A 17,496-nucleotide genomic window follows, 5' to 3' on the forward strand; every position below is an offset into this window, starting at 1 on the left:
ATAGAACAGATACGTGCAGGTAGCACCCCCTATCGGTATACTATGTTTGATACCTCAAACTGTTACTTGAGGTCTATGAAACCGTTAACTGGTCAGAAATGGGAAAAGCCATTCCATAATAGCATCCTTTAAGGAGAAGCTTCAGGAGACATTTCTTGTCTGCTAAACCTGGAGCCAAAGCAAAGCAGCTCCTCTTTTTCATATATTAGAAAGTTTTTCTTTGTTGCAGTTCCCACAGATTAAGGTAATTTCTGCAAAACAATGAAGTCAAACCAGTGATGAGAAAGTACAACCAGGAGCACATCAGGCCTTACGTGGAATTCTTGACAAAACTGTCCTTTGAATAAAAAGTTAAGGTTCACACTAGATGACCTTTTATAACCGGCCTAAAGCAAGGCTTTGTCTATGAGCCACGTCCATGGAACTGGAAGGAGTTGATGCATTCCAACATCAGGTCTCAGTGGCTGGACTGAGAAGGTTGGAATTTGTCTTTAACTCGACTATTTCAGAAGCACTTTGCCACCTCTATTGGAAACAATTTTATTCTGGCAGAGCTGGGGTGGTGGGAGGCAACGTGCAGGACCCTTATGGACGCAGAAGTAGCAGGTTGAGGGAACAGCCGCTTCCACAGGTGGTTTACTTGGTGGGGGTGGTGGAAGGACAAAAGCAGAAGTCACCCCATCAGTGCAAGTCTCTCTAGGGAACTCTGCATCCTTCCTTAGCAAGGTTAGAGTGATTCTAGATGACGCTAAGGTTTGTGTAGGTTGTCCGGCCGGAAATCTCTGCACCTTGCCCAACTCTTGAGCTGTATGGAGAGTGAGAGAGAACTGGTCCCAAGACCTTCCCTTAGCAGAGTTCAGGGTCTCTCTGCTGAGCTGCAGCTCCTGTGACTATTACCCTTCAAACATCACCCAGGCAACCCTGTGACCCTCGCCCTCCTCCCCATCCTGCGTGGTGCGGCTCTTGCCTGCCAGCAGCCTCTACTTCTCATCCTCATCCCCCTCACTCATGCTGCTGATGGAGGCTGAGGCTGCTTTGGGTGAGGAAGGGGGTGAGGTTTTGAGTGGAAGCCATGAGAAGGTGGGCGATGGGGAGCGGGAAGGGGACCGGCTCCGGGTTGGGCTGCTCACAGGGCTCTGCTTCGGGGATAAGGCCTGCAGCATCCGGCTGCTCCTCTCTTGGAACATCTGCTTCTAAAGAGAAATTGGAGAGGAGGCATCTGTTAACTTCACCATCTGAGACAGCAGCAAAACAAAAAGGTAAGGCAGGCAGGAGAGCCACTACCCCAAAACTCCTGAGCTCACAAACCTACACTCGTACCACATCCCATGTTGTCCAAGACTATGTATAGTAAGGAACTGAGTGACATTCAGGGGCAGTGACAGAAGAGTACAGTCACCACTGGTTCTTTTTTTATTGAGACAGAGTCTCGCTCTGTCACCCAGGCTGGAGTGCAGTGGACTGATCTTGGCTCACTGCAACCTCAGCCTCCCAGGTTCAAGCAATTCTCCTGCCTCAGCCTCCCAAGTAGCTGGGATTACAGGCACTTGCCACCATGCATGGCTAATTTTGTATTTTTAGTAGAAACGGGGTTTCACCATGTTAGTCAGGCTGGTCTTGAACTCCTGACCTCAGGTGATCCACCCACCTCGGCTTCCTAAAGTGCTGGGATTATAGGCATGAGCCACCGTGCCCAGCTACTGCTGGTTCTTAACACTCTTTCCTTTTTCCCTTCTTTTCTTCTATCCACAAAATTTAACTGAGTGTCTCTGATAGGCAGGCAAGCAGCCATGATCTACGGACTGGAGAGGTGACAGAAAACAAAACCCCTGACCTCATACCTTCACAGATATTAGGAGGAATCACACAATAAACAAAATATGGTATGTCAGATGGATCTGTGGTCTGTGAGAAAAAGAGGGTGAGATGATAGCAAGTGGGGCTGGGGGCAGGGCGGCTGCTATTGCAAACAGGGTGCTCAGGGAAGGCCCCACTGAGAAAACGCTTCTTGAGCAAAGAACCTGGAAGAGACGAGGGGAGGGACCAGGTGAATGGAAATCAGAGGGCAGCGACTCCAGACAGAGCACCCCAAGAAAGGAGCATGGAATGCACACCCAGGAAGCGTAGGCAGGGCACTGCAGCTGCCCCCAGGACTGACGGGTGGGGAGGAGCGGAGGGAGGGGGTTAGGAAGAGGTTGCCAGAGAAGGCACAGAGGGCTATGCCACGGAGGGCCTTGGCAGCCATCGTGAGAACTCTGCCTTTCAGTCTGAAGGGACCCACGCAACAGGTCCCAGGAAAGGAGGAGGCCATCGTGGCAGTGTGGAGCCAGCTGGTGGGGAAGGGAGAGTGGGAGGCACTGCGGGAGATCAGGCCAGAGACATATCAGGCGGCAGTTTCACGTACAGTCTGAGAAGAGAAACCTCTGGAGAGTTCTGAGCAAAGGATTAACAATCTGCTGCTTGTTTTCAAAGGACCATTCCGACTGCTGTGTTAGGAACAGATGGCAGTGAGGCGGGGGCAGGAGCAGGGGGCCCAGTTATGAGCCCATTGCAATAAGAATCCAAGGCTAGGCATGGTGGCTTATGCCTGTAATCCCAGCACTTTTGAAGTTCAAGTCGGGCAGATGATTTGAGGTCAGGAGTTTGAGACTAGCCTGGCCAACATGGTGAAACCCTGTCTCTACTAGAAATACAAAAAAATTAGCTGGGCATGGTGGCGGGCACCTGTAATCCCAGCTACTCGAGAGGCTGAGGCAGGAGAATCACTTGAACACAGAAGGCGGAGGTTGCAGTGAGCCGAGATGGCGCCACTGCACTCCAGCCTGGGCAACAGAGTGAAACTCTGTCTCAAGAGGAAAAAAAAAAAAAATTCTAAGATGGTGATGGAGCCTGGCCTGGCCCAGGATGACGGCAGTGTGGTGAAAAATGGCAGGATTCCTAGTATATTTTCCCCCATATTTTTACTGGGGTATAATAAACTAACCCTTTTTAGTGTATAGTTCTGTGAGGTTTTGTTTGTTTGTTTTTTGAGACGGAGTCTCACTCTGTCGCCCAGGCTGGAGTGCAGTGACGCGATCTCGGCTCACTGTAAGCTCCGCCTCCCAGGTTCACACCCTTCTCCTGCCTCAGCCTCCCGAGTAGCTGGGACTATAGGTGTCCACCACCCCGCCCAGCTAATTTTTTGTAGTTTTAGTAGAGACGGGGTTTCACCATATTAGCCAGGATGTTCTCGATCTCCTGACCTCGTGATCCACCCGCTTCAGCCTCCCAAAGTGCTGGGATTACAGGCGTGAGCCACCGTGCCCGGCCAGTTCTGTGAGTTTTGACAAATGCATACAGTTGAGTGACCACCACTGCAATCAAGGCATAGAAGGGTCCCATCAGTTCCCAAATTCCCTTGTGACCCTTTGGAGTCTCCCCTCCCCCAGCCACTGGCAACAGATCTGTTTTTTGTCCCTACAGTTGTGCCTTTTCTAGAATGTCATCAAAATGGAATCCTACAGTATGTGGTCTGGCTATGTTTTCACGGTAGAGCCAACAGGACTCACTGACAGATGGGACATGGGGTGTGGGAGGAACAGGAATCAAGTGACTCCAGTCTCAGGCCCAAGAAATTGGAAAGCAGTGATGCCATTTCCCAGTTTGGGGAAGACTGTGGGGTGGGAGGAGATTTTGGTGGTTAAGATCAGTTTACCAGTTTGGGACCTCATGTGATGGTTGCTGGGTGCTTTCAGAATGGAGCCCTTCCCTGATGCTCCCACTGGGCCTCCAGTGCCGCCAGCCTACGGTGCCTGCTGCCTGCTGCTCAGCCCCCCAGATGCTGCATCCCACCAACTCCTGAGCATCCTGCCTGTGCTGCCTGCAGTCTTTCAATTGCTCACATTTGAGCCTTAGCCCCCAGCCACTCAGTTCAATCTTTTGATACGAAACTGGCCCTGAAAGCCAGTTCTCCTATTTACCATCTTAGACTTGTCCTTTGGATTATTCATTTTACAAACCATTACAGAGATCTTCTGGGGACCAGGTGCTACACAGGAGGAAGGGGAGGAAGAAGAGGGTAGAAGAGGTAGTCATGTCTCAGCTGGGTCTTTGATAATGACCAGGAAGAGGTGGGTGGAGATGGAGAGTGGGTCCATGGGAGCTGGTAGAGGATGGCCTTTCCAAGCAGAGCACGCTAAGTAAGGAGTACTAAGTCTAAGTTGCTTGGTGTGGTCAGAATCCCAAAAGACCATGGGGTGGCAATGGTCTGGACCTAGAGCACCACAAGGAGACTGGATTTCCTACTCAAGAACCCCAGAAAGATTTTAATCAAGGGCGGAGTTTGATCAGATCTGTGTTTTGGAAATACCTTTGGGTGTCAGCATAAAAGCAAAGAAGGAAACCATGAAGAAAAACATTGACATTTAACTACACAAAATTTTTAAATTTCTGTACCTCAAAAAAAAAAAAAAAAAAAAAACCCACCATGAAATAAGATAAAAGGCAAATGAAAAAATCGTGGAATTTTTTCAACGTTTACCTACAAATGATAGATCTCGGTATATAGACAGAGCTTATAAATCAAAAAGAAGAAGGTGAAAAGCTTAGTAGAAAAATGAGCATATGGCCTGTATAGGCAAGTCACAAGAGAAATTTGTAAATGAGCCAGAAAAACTGTTCATCATCACTAGTAGTTGAACAAATGCAAATGGCTGAAATGAGATACATTTTATATATCAGATTGCTAAAGTTTTAAAAATTTGTTACAGCTAGTGAGGACTCAGGAAAAGGGTTACCCTCATGTTACTGCTGGTAAGAGGATAAAATAGCAATGCCTTTCTGAGGGGTAATTTGGCAATAGATGCAAAAATTTCTATTTTCTGAGGAGATAATCAGATATGTAAGTAAATCTTTATTGTGTATAATGAATATTCAATGCAATGTATAACAAACAACACTGCAAATTCTCTAACTAGGTTAGAGAAACCTGTACAACTCCAAGATGATATAATAAGCAGATGAGGAGAATCAGGTTCTTAAATAATGTTTCATCATGTGAGAAAATGCTCATGAGCAACTGCAAAGCCAAAATGATTTTAGAACACTATGTTCTGCATGATCTCAAGTTTGTAGAAGGAATGTACATATATGGAGATGGGAAACAGATGGGAGTGATAACCCGAAATGTTAACAGAGACTGCTCTGGGTGATGAGACTGCGAGTGATTTTCAGCCCCTTCTTTACTTTCTAATAGTTATATAATGAATATATATTACTTTTATCATCATAAAAAAGCATCACAGTAGGAAGAAAGAACTCAGGTAACCCAAGCAAGGAGATTAGGCAGAAGGGCAGGTGTTACACTAATGACATTGGTAAGGAACTATTAACGCCACAGGCACATCACCAATAGCACTGCCTGCCCCCAACACTCATTTTTCCTTTCTAAGCTCTAGCCCCTTACTTTTTAGAGTCCCAAGTTTCCTCTAGCAAATATAATAACATATGATGGCTGATTGCTCAGGTCTTTTCCAGATTTAAAATTCTACACGTCTGCTAATATACCAATTATTTACCTTCCATTAAGGCATTGATAATTCTGCCCAAAGACATCAAACCCCCCTCAAACAAAAAAAAAGGTGCAGTACAACAGCACTCCCTTAGATTAAACCCATTTATGAGACAAAATCAAATGCCATAAGGATTGGGTGGCCTATTATTAACAGCAACATTTAAAAACATTCTTGAACTTCTAGCAGGCACTTTAAAATATGTGTTTTTATTACTGTAATCTTTAAGTATATTTTTTGTGGCAGCCATTAGCCCTCCTGCTGTTAATGGATTGTCAGCATTTCCATTAGAAGTTCACTTTCTAAGAAATCTACGACTTGTCTACTGTAGTTTGAATCAAGCTCATAGCTGAGAATATTCTGCCTGAGGGGATGAAAGAACTTGAATCTTCAATGATAAACAACAGTGTCGCACTTCATAAAATGCAATATCCATGCAAAATAACTCCCAGCCTCAATTTGCCAGCTCTCTGATCTGTTTCTGGTGCATTTTGAAGGGTGGTTCCCCTGCAAAGGAGCTGAATTCAATACAGACAGGAGACAGTTTGTAATGAGCTTCCTGGGAAGAAAAGCACTTTACAAATATAACAAATAAGGAAGAGCATGCATGGCATTTTCCAAGAGTAAAGGTATTTGAATTCAGTCTCTCACTGTATTAAGAGGTTTCCATTTATAAAGTTTTCCCCCAAGAAAATAATCCCATTTATAGTCCTGTCCATATGAAAGTAATTTTCTATTTCTCTCCTACAAAGTTTTCCCTTTTAAGAAGTACTTAACATCAGTCAGATGTGGTGCCTCATGCCTGTAATCCCAGCACTTTAGGAGGCCGAGGCGGGCGGATCATGAGTTCGAGAGTTCGAGAGCAACCTGGCCAACATGGTGAAACCCTGTCTCTACTAAAAATACAAAAATTACCTGGGTGTGGTGGCGGGTGTCTGTAATCCTAGCTACTTGGGAGGCTGAGGCAGGAGAATCATTTGAACCCAGGAGGTGGAGGTTGCAGTGAGGCGAGATCATGCCATTGCGCTCCAGCCTGGGCGACAGAGCGACTCCGTCTCAAAAATCAAAAACAAACAAACAAAAAACCAGAAGAACTTAACATCTAGTGGGGCAATAAATGTCTTGACAAATGCCTTTAAAGGTTTCAGTATTTCAGATATATTCTGGTATATCTGCCAAAAAGAAATGAAAAAGTTCCTAGTACGATCTGGTTTGGTTTGGGCCTTGGGTAAGCAAGATGAAACTCAAGGAGAGAAAAGGGCCCATGCTTCAGTTCTGGCCAAATCAATAACAACAACTAACCCTTACACAGTGCCCGGCATGGGTGCCAGGCACTGCTCTAAGGGCGTTGAAGTGTGAGCCAGGCTGGGTGTGGTGGCTCATGCCTATGATCCCAACACTTTGGGAGGCTGAGGTGGGAGGACTGCTTGAGTCCAGGAGTTTGAGATCAGCCTGGGCAACATAGTGAGACCCCCATCTCTACAAACAATTTTGAAAAACTTAGCTGGGCATAGTGGTATGCACCTGTAGTCCCAGGTACTCAGGTTGAGCGGGGAGAGGGTTTAGGTGGGAAGATCGCTTGAGCCTGGGAGTTCAAGGTTGCAGTGACCCGTGATTGTACCACTATACTCTAGCCTGGGCAACAAAGCAAGACCCTGTCTCAAAAAATAACATTTTTAAAAATGAAGTATGAACCTATGTAATCCTCGCAACAGCCCTATGTGGCAGCTATGTTTACTTTCCCCATTCACTGATGCTATGACTAAGTCCCAGAGAGGCAAATGAACTTGCCTTAAGCCATCTACTCAGAAAGTGACCCCTTGCTCATGACCACCTCTCTTGTAATTAGCTAGTTGCATAGTAAGAAACTTTTCATGTTTATTCACATTTTACTTGTACCTTTGTTTAAGGATAAAAATTTTAGGCTGGGCTCAGTGGCTCATGCCTGTAATCCCAGCTCTTCAGGAGGCCAAAGTGGGTGGATCACTTGAGGTCAGGTCAGGAGTTTGAGACCAGCCTGGCCAACATGGTGAAACCCTATCTCTACTAAAAACACAAAAATTAGTCAGGCATGGTGGCGTATGCCTGTAGTCCAGCTACTCAGGAGGCTGAGGCAGAAGAATCACTTCAACCCAGGAGGCGAAAGTTGCAGTGAGCCAAGATTGCGCCATTGCATTCCAGCCTGGGCGACAGAGCAAGACTCTGTCTTAAAAACAACAACAATAACCTTTTTATTTTTTTAAAAAAAAGACACAAATTTTAAAACTGTCAAAGTCTCAGGTGGGAAATCTAATTCAGATCCACAAACTGTATTTTGTAGCTCTTTTCTCAAAATCAAAAATCTTAAAAATTAGCAATGCCTAAAATTAGGATGATTATTTAAACAAACAAACAAACAGAAAATAACAAGTGTTGGTGAGGATGTGGAGAAATTAGAATCCTGTGCATTGCTAGTGGAAATGTAAAACTGTGCGGCCACTATGGAAAACAGTAAGGCGGCTCCTCAAAAAAATTAAACATACAATTACCATGCAGTCCAGCAATTCTATTTCTCAGTATATACCCAAAAGAATTGAAAGCAGAATTTGAACACCAGTGTTCACAACAACCCGAACGTCCATCAATGGAATAATGGATAAAAAAGATGTGATGTACACATAAAATGGAATATCATTCAGCCTTCAAAAGAAAGAAAATTCTGACACATGCTACAACATGGATGAACCCTGAAGACATCATGTTAAGTGAAATATGCCAGCCACAGAAGGACAAATACTGTATTATTCCACTCATATGACGTACATAGAGTGGTCAAATTTATAGAGGCAGAAAGTAGAAGGCTGGCTGCCAGGGGCTGGGGGCAGAAGGGGATAGGGAGTTCTTGTTTAATGGTTACAATTTTTGTTTGGGATGATGAAGAAGTTCTGGAGATGGATGGTGGTGATGGTTGCAGGACAATGTGAACGCAACCATTTAATCCCACTAAACTGTGCACTTAAAATGGTTAAAATGGGCCAGGCACAGTGGCTCACGCCTGTAATCCCAGCTCTTTGGGAGGTTGAGGCAGGCGGATCACCTAAGGTCAGGAGTTCAAGACTAGCCTGGCCAACATGGCAAAACCCCGTCTCTACTAAAAATATAAATAGTAGCCGGGCATGGTGGTGGCACATGCCTGTAATTCCAGCTACTTGGGAGGCTGAGACAGGAGAATCAGTTGAACCTAGGAGGTGGACGTTGCAGTGAGCCGAGATCATGTCATTGCACTCCAGCCTGGTAGACAAGAGCGAGGCTCAGTCTCAGAAAAAGAAAAAAGAAAGGTTAAAATGGTACATTTTATGTTTATGAATATATTTGTCACAAATTTGTTCTTTGAGACAGAATTTCACTCTTGTCCCCCAGGCTGGAGTGCAATGGTGTGATCTCGATTCATTGCAACCTCTGCCTCCCTGGTTCAAGCGATTCTCCTGCCTCAGCCTCCCAAGTAGCTGGGACTACAACCGTGTAGCACCATGCCTGGCTAATTTTTGTATTTTTAGTAAAGATGGGGTTTCACCATGTTGGCCAGACTGGTCTTGAACTCCTGACCTCAGGTGATCCACCTGCTTCAGCCTCCCAAAGTACTGGGATTACAGGCGTGAACTACTGTGCCCGGCCGCCAGCTGACATCTTGACTGAAACTTCATGAAAGACCGAGTCAGAACCATCCATCTGGGCTGCTTCCTGATTCCTGACCCTCAGAGACTGTGAGATAATAAATGTTTGTCATTTTAAGCCACCAAGTTTTGAGGTAATTTGTTGCCACCAAAAGCTAACTAATGTAGCCATAGACACCACACTTTCTGCTTGCTGAGAAAGCCTAGAGACAGCAGTAGAGGGCTGAGTGCCTATCATAAATCTAGATGGCCTGGTCTCAAGTACAATTCTGGCACCCGGCATTGTCACAGGCCTTAGGGGGATGTTGGTAGACCTCAGTTTCTCTACAGTGACACACCCTGACCAAAGGAAAATGAAGCAAAATGACTGCATCATGTGGACATTCCTATGGTGAAGGATAGAGATATGACCAGGAGAAAGAGGCTAGCCCCAGGCTCCACCCTAGTGCCTACCAACTCCTGTGAGACCATGGGAATGTTTCATAGTATAACTTTTTAGGCCTTTGTCGATATCTATATATTTATCTATAAAATGGCTATAGTACTACCTTCTTGTGTGGTTAAAATGGGTGAGGGGAGGCCAAGGTGAGTGGATCACTTGAGGTCAGGAGTTTGAGACCAGCCTGGCCAACATGGTGAAACCCCGTTTCTACTAAAAATACAAAAATTAGCCGGGCATGGTAGCACATGCCTGTAGTCCCAGCTACTCGGGAGGCTGAGGCAGGAGAATCGCTTGAGCCCAGGAGGCAGAGGTTGCAGTGAACAGAGATGATGCCATTGCACTCCACCCGGGGTGACAGAGTGAGTGAGACTCCATCTCAAAAATAAATAAATAAAAACAAATGAATAAATAAAATGGGTAGAATAAATGTGCAAGGACATTGAAAAAAGAATTCAACCTGCTATACAACTTTCAGACAATAGCATCGTCATCATCTTCTTCTTGTTTACTATGATCATCATCATCATCACTACTTCCTACTCAGAGATAGCATGTAAGGGTTTCAATTTTAGATTGCCATCCTTAATGTCAAATATGAGGTCACTTGGGGAGACTTAAAGACTATGGCCAGGCATGGTGGCTCATGCCTGTAACCCCAGCGCCTTGGTAGGCCAAGGCAAGAGGGTCTTTTGAGCCCAGGAGTTCAAGGTTACAGTGAGTCATGATCACACCACTGCACTCCAGTCTGGGCAACAGAGTAAGACTGTATCTCTACAAAAAATTTAAAAATTAGCTGGGCATGGTGGCACACACCTGTAGTCCCAGCTATCTGGGAGGCTGAGGTGGGAGGATTGCTTGAGCCCAGGAATTTGAAGTTACAGTGAGCCATGATCATGCCACTGCACTCCAGCCTGGGCAACAGAATGAGACCCAGCTTTAAAAAAGACTATACCACAAGGAGCAAACTCAAATATTCCCTGGGGCCAGATGGGCTGCATAAATGTGTGAGTAAGGTTAGGGAAGGGGGAAGGAGCAGCGGAGCAAGGTGTGACTATGGCAAACAAGAGCTCATGCCTTCCCTAAAATAAATTTTAAAACATTGTTAAGGGCAAAGCACACTACGTCTGCGTACTGAATTTGATCCACCAAACACCAAGTTGTAATAAAGTCCTGTACCTAGCACCATGAGCAAGGAAAGGCTAAGGCTATCTATCTATTTATCATCAATCTATCTGTCTACACACACACACACACACACACACACACAGGTATATGGGGTTGGGGATTTAGGTCTTACCATACAAATCCTTTGCAGATGCTGGAAGGTTCCGTGAATAGGTCTTCCTCATACATCCATTCATTCATACATTCATTTAACCCAGAAACATTTATGGAATATCCACTATAAGTTACATTCTATGCTGCATACCAGTCTCATTGTACCAGAATTTGTATCTTAAATCCTTCTATTTTGTGCCTGTCCAAGTTTGGGTTGTTTGTAACAGTACTGTATTTGCCGGTAATACAGATCCTCTATTTTAAGAAATGAGTTCCAGTCCCAAATTCACAAATAAAGAATTATAATAATAGCATATTCATGAAAAGCAAATTGCTTATCTTGGCGTTTAACATCCTTGTAACTATTCCTGTATTTTTAATGTCAACAGAAAAAAAGTAATGTCTTAGTCTGGCTGATACGGTAAATTAATGGTAATAACAGTTTTGACACTAATAGCAAGTTTTAAAAAGAAAAACCTCCAGTCTCTACACTGGGTTTCATTTCTTAAAAATCACCTTGGCTTGCTGTCATCAGACTCCCAAGAACAATTCCAGCTACTATTTCACCTTCACTGGGAGCCTGAAATGACTAAGGTCTATAGTTTTTATGAAATTATATATATATATAACACACACACATACACACACATATACACACATATACACATATATACAAAAACACACATATATACACACATACATATATATACACACATATACACATATATACAAACACATATATACACACATACATATACACATATGTTCACACACAGATATACACACACATAGATATACACACATAGATATACACATAAATACACATATATACACATATATACACACACATACATATATACATATATACACATACATTTACACACATGTACCACACATATATATACACACATACACACACACACACACACACACACACACACACATATATATATTTTTTGAGACAGAGTGTCGCTCTGTCACCCAGGCTGGAGTACAGTGGCATGATCTAGGCTCACTGCAACCTCTGCCTCCTGGGCTCAAGCAACTCTCCTGCCTCAGCCTCCTGAGTAGCTGGGACTACAAGTATGCGCCACCACACCTGGCTAATTTTTTTTATATTTTCAGTAGAGACGGGGTTTCACCATGTTGGCCAGGCTGGCCTCAAACTCCTGGCCTCAGGTGATCCGTCCACCTCGGCCTCCCAAAGTGGGAAATTACATTTTTTCCTTGACTTTATTCACTCCAAGTGGAGAAAACATCCACCCCCTTGAGTTATTATACCAGCTCTTATCAGCAGAGACAGGTTTCTGAATCCCTGTAAACGAATGAACACCTACATGGTTTCATTAAAAACTTCTAGCTGCTTCTTCAGAGCCTGGAAATTAGCTGTGAAAATGTGAACTATTAAAATACACACTAGATTAAATAGGAAATTTCAGACCATATGTCATAGACACCAGAGAACAGGGTCTGTACTTTGTCTGTTTTTATGTTCTTCTTTATGCATAGTGCCATGCATAGACAAGAACATTAAGAAATGTACCAGGAATTAAATTATCTGAGCTGAAATTTTTAACAGGCCTGCAGAAAATGAAAAGGAGCCCAGCCCTTGGCTCTTCCACCTTTGCCAGCTCTTTCTAGGAGTCTTCGAAGGCTCATGCAATCCTTGTAAACCTTTCACCCCTCTCAGACTCAGCCGATAGGACACTGTTGGCCTATAACACCCACCTCTATAATCACTTAGAGGCCGCCAGGTATTAAGCAAAGCATCTCTCCCAACTTCCCAAACATTGTTCTTTTTCTATTACTAATTGAGTGTTTTACTTTTAGATAATCCTATAATGAATGAGCTCAAACAAGCAGAGGTAGCACTGACAACCTGTCAATAAAATAATTAAGTCAAAGTGGATTTTGGTACAGACTTCTCATGTTATAATAGGAAACCCAGGCTACTTGAAAATCAGAGAAATCAAATGGAATTATGTCTTTTTGTTGTAGAAAAAATTTCATTTTTAGTATCTCTTTCATACAACCCTCATCAATCCTTTAGTGCCTCTAAAGTAAACTTTTGGTATCTCCTTTACAGACCCCTCATCAACTCTCCTGACAATACTGGTATTTACTTGGGAAGGGCATGCACAATAGAAATACCAATAAAGTACCAGTGGAGGTTTCCAGAATTTTCTTTTCCCTTTCCATAGTTATCATTCAGAGTCGTTCAGATTTTAGGCAAGGAGACCCTCTACATTTCCTCTCAGTTTTAAGATTCAGATCATGGCCCCAGTTACGAAAGACTGCTGTGCCTTATCCCAACACTTGCATGTCATGAAAAACCAGGGGAAAATCAGGGCATGATGGACACAGATGTAGGGCTAACTCCTATTTCTTCTCTCTCTCTCTTCCAACCAGTAAAAGAGGAGGGCTCCTGACAACAAAAACTGACTGACATAGTACATTTCTTTGGATTCTCCTCCCCAAAACGTAATTGCCAGTAGTTGATCCAAGAGCCCATCATCCATGTCTTGTAACACAAGCTCCATGCTGCCATTATCTCACTTCATTTGTACTCCCAAACTTTCATCATCTCCAATGGGGAGACTGAGATGAGTGACAGCATCAACCCCTGAAGTAATAGACACTCAAAGATCACCAAATGGCTTCCAAGCTCTGGATAAGAACTAGAAACTGAGACCAGACCTGGCTTTGTGTGCTACTGGGTGCCATATTGACGAGTAAAGCAGAAACTCAGGAAGGAAGTGACATGGACTTGAAGTCGTTCAGGCTGATGCCTAAAGTAGAGGGCACACAGTGGATCTGAGATAAGGGGCACCCTTGAGTGGCTCCATAAAAAGGAGGATAAACTGAAAACACTCATCATTGTGGGGTAAAGTGAAATAATTACATACCCATGCTCCATCAGGTCCAAACAGTTCTAGGAAGTTGCCAATGAATTCCCTTGACTTCTCTTCCCACTTTTGAATTAGATCATGGCTCTTTTCTTCCACTCTGTTCACAAATTCCTTTGATCTTTCCTCCACATTCTTGACTTTTTCCTTCATTTTGTCCACCTGGTTCTGGAAACGGTACCTCTTCTCCTGGTGAAAGTTTACAGGAAAAAAAAAAAAAAAAAAAAACAGATTTATCCAAGAGGACATGAGAGAGATCAATCATTCACATTAAAGGTCACATTTTATTTCAATTTGTATTTGTTCCTAACCTGAAGAGTCACGATGTTGCCATTTCCCAAGGGCTAGGTTGATGGAAAGGCACATCTCTTGTAAGAAAAGTCATCTGCCATTAATCCATTTGGATATGTAAAGGGAAGTAAAGGGAAGTACAAGTGGTTTTAATATCGTCTTTCTTTTAAACGTCTTTGAGTTGGATTCACTTATATAAGAGAATAAAAAACACACAGCTATCTTTTGTTGTGGGTAGATATTGGGCAAATAACCCCATTCAATTTGCTGGGACTTAGACAGAAGTATGAATTGCGTACACAATGACTATTCAGAAGCTGCCTGAGTTCTCTGTTTTACTGGGATATGGTTAAAACAATATTGCTTGAAATAAGTGGGCCATTGACTGGGCCTTAGAACCTATGTGTTATACTAAAATTTCCACTGTAACGATATTTTCCACTACGCTAATTTAACTGTATTGATTTCCTTGGTGGTGATGAAAGCTTTTGTACTGATAGTTTCTCTAGACTCAGATTTTGTTCTTCTTATAGTCTTTCTGCAGCAATGTCTACTTATGTGCTTGGAAACCATCGTATGCTGGGCAAGTCACATGTCACCTCTAAACCTCAGTTTCCTCATCTGTAAATTGGGGATAATAATCATCCCTACCTTAGGGTTGCTGTGACAATGCATGCAAAGTACTTGGTAAAAAGGCCAGCATTTAGTAAATGTTCAGTGTGTGTTGGCTGTTTTATTAGTATTAAGTGGCAGAGGCATTTGTCTGTGTTACCTGATGAGAGCAGTATTAAAACCATGAAAATAACATGAGGCTCTTCCCCCATGAAATCATGATGTTTCCCCTAAAGTGGTAAGGCTTATCGTTTTTCTTTACTTTGTGGGACTAAAGTTCATTTTGTGTTTCAGAAATTTTTTTTTTTTTTTTTTGAGATGGAGTCTCACTCTGTTGCCCAGGCTGGAGTGCAATGTCACAATCTCAGCTCACTGCAACCTCTGCCTCCCGGGTTCAAGCAATTCTCGTGCCTCAGCCTCCTGAGTAGCTGGAATAACAGGCATGCACCACCACACCCGGCTAATCTTTTGTATTTTTAGTAGGGACGGGGTTTCACCATGTTGGCCAGGCTGGTCTTGAACTCCTGACCTGAAGTGATCCACTCGCCTCAGCCTCCCAAAGTGCTGGGATTACAGGCATGAGCCACCATACCTGGCCTGTGTTTCAGAATTTTTTAAAACACCTGGAATATTGCAAAACTGGGTCAAGAGTCCTTGATTTCGACCTTCCAAACCTTCCTGCAGCCTCAGGGTAGGATGTGAGCTATGTGTGTTGCCACTGAGATATATATATATATACACATATACGTGCTATGGGAGGTGACTCTGTCTTCCATTACTTACTATGTGACCTTAGGTGAGTTGTTCAACCTCTCTGGGCCTTTGTTTCCTCATCTCTGTGTTGGGCATAGTCATCCTACCCACCCTTGTAGTCTCATCATGAGGATTAAATGATATAACCCAAGTAAAACACTTAGATGAGCATATGATGAGCTCTTGGCAAGTGTTAGCTGTTGGCTTTATATCACTCTTTTCCACAGTTCATTCTGCACTGGAAATAGTTACTATATATGGCTCTCAGGGCAGCACAGAATAGCTGAATGAGCACTGGGCTGGGAGTCATGAGACTGGGAAGTTGCTGCTGCCTCTACCTCTCCCTGACCTGAAGGACCTTGGACAGGCTCCCTTTTTGGGCTCAGCATTCCTCATCTCTAAACTGAGGGACTTGGACTGGGTGACTGACTGGCATCAGGTCCCTGTCACCTCTGAGGCTCCGTGATTTGTCTACACGCCCATGCAACACATTAGATTTCATCTCTGAACTGTAGCCAGGTTTGTCGTCACAGGAAGGCAGCGAGTGCATCCGAACTGCCTGCACGGTTCCTTGAGCTAAGTGGCTTATCTAAACGCCGTTTAAAGAGAGTGAGCAATAACTTTTGGAAATGGCTTGACATGCTTGGATGGTTGACCGAATTCAATTTGAAAGAACAGACAGTTTAATTTATTGAAATAACCAGGGCTTTATTCTCTATCAGATACTAAATAATCACTTTGACTGAATTATGTTCAGCCACTTGTTCTGGTGCCACTCAAACCCGACATTTTCCGACATTTCCTGACGTTCTGTTGCCCGGCTTATATGAAATCACGGAGCCTAGACTCTCAACGCTCCCTGCCTTGTGAGGACAATTCATGTTCACCAATTCACAATTAATGAGCCCCTCCTATTTTGAAGGTACCAATGATCAATCGTGTGAGCCATGGGATAATTATAGCTGCATGTAATTTTAAGTATCTTGCTTTGAAGATGAATCATCCTTTGAAAATGCAGCGTCTATTTTGGGGGGTTAGAATTCTGTATGTATGGAGGGTTCTTATTTTAATCAAAGATATCGGCACCTCAGAGCCCAGGCGAATACAGTTGTTCAGAATCACTAATATCATCTCCAGCAATTGGGCCGCGCTCTTTGCTTTTTAACAGCTTGTTTTGCTTGTTTTAAAGATTATTTTTTATTATTATTATTATTATATAAAAAATGACATCCTGAGGGAATCTAAGTCACTGTTAATGTTCTTTGTCTACTATAAAGACAAATGCACATTATGCTTGTTGCAGCACTATTCACAATAGCAAAGACTTGGAACCAACCCAAATGCCCATCATCAATGATAGACTGCATAAAGAAAATGTGGCACATATACACCATGGAATACTATGCATCCATAAAAAAGGGTGAGTTCATGTCCTTTGCAGGGACATGGATGAAGCTGGAAACCATCATTCTCAGCAAACTAACACAGGAACAGAAAACCAAACACCACATGTTCTCACTCACAAGTGGGAGCTGAACAATGAGAACACATGGACACAGGGAGGGGAACATCACACACTGTGGCCTGTCAGGGGGTGGGGGGCTAGGGGAGGGATAGCATTAGGAGAAATACCTAATCTAGATGACAGGTTGATGGGTGCAGCAAACTACCATGGCACATGTATACCTATGTAACAAACCTGCATGTTCTGCACATGTACGCCAGAACTTAAATATTGTTTTAACAGTTGCTCTATTATTAAACTAACAGCAGCCCTGTGGGAACAATATGGTAGAACTACAAAAGGAAGCCAAAGACTTTAAGCTTTATTTAAGCAGCTGTAATTTCTTTGGACAATGAAAAATGGCCATTAAGGTTTCTAATGAGCATCTGTAAGGCCTTAATCAAATGAAAATTTTAAAACGTTAGAATAAAAAAGTTTCTCTGGGTTTAGCTTTTCATTGCCTCTGCCCTCCTCCCTTTCCTTTCAGCAGAAGATAACTCTTACTTTT

At 43.4% G+C, this 17,496-nt stretch overlaps 1 protein-coding gene across 1 annotated transcript in view; it reads right to left on the reverse strand.

Annotated features, from left to right (window-relative positions):
- Nucleotides 1-483: 483 nt before the first annotated feature.
- PCYT1B (phosphate cytidylyltransferase 1, choline, beta) overlaps nt 484-17,496 on the reverse strand; it is a 57,571-nt gene continuing 40,558 nt past the window's right edge. The window contains exons 7-8 of the mRNA XM_030933651.1: nt 13,829-14,017; nt 484-1,193 (exon numbers count right to left, since the gene is read on the reverse strand). Of these exons, the coding sequence (XP_030789511.1) occupies nt 981-1,193; nt 13,829-14,017 (402 nt within the window). The 3' untranslated portion in view covers nt 484-980. The remainder of the gene's footprint in view (nt 1,194-13,828; nt 14,018-17,496) is intronic.

Source organism: Rhinopithecus roxellana, chromosome 7 (assembly GCF_007565055.1).
Source record: "Rhinopithecus roxellana isolate Shanxi Qingling chromosome 7, ASM756505v1, whole genome shotgun sequence".
Taxonomy (NCBI): domain Eukaryota; kingdom Metazoa; phylum Chordata; class Mammalia; order Primates; family Cercopithecidae; genus Rhinopithecus; species Rhinopithecus roxellana.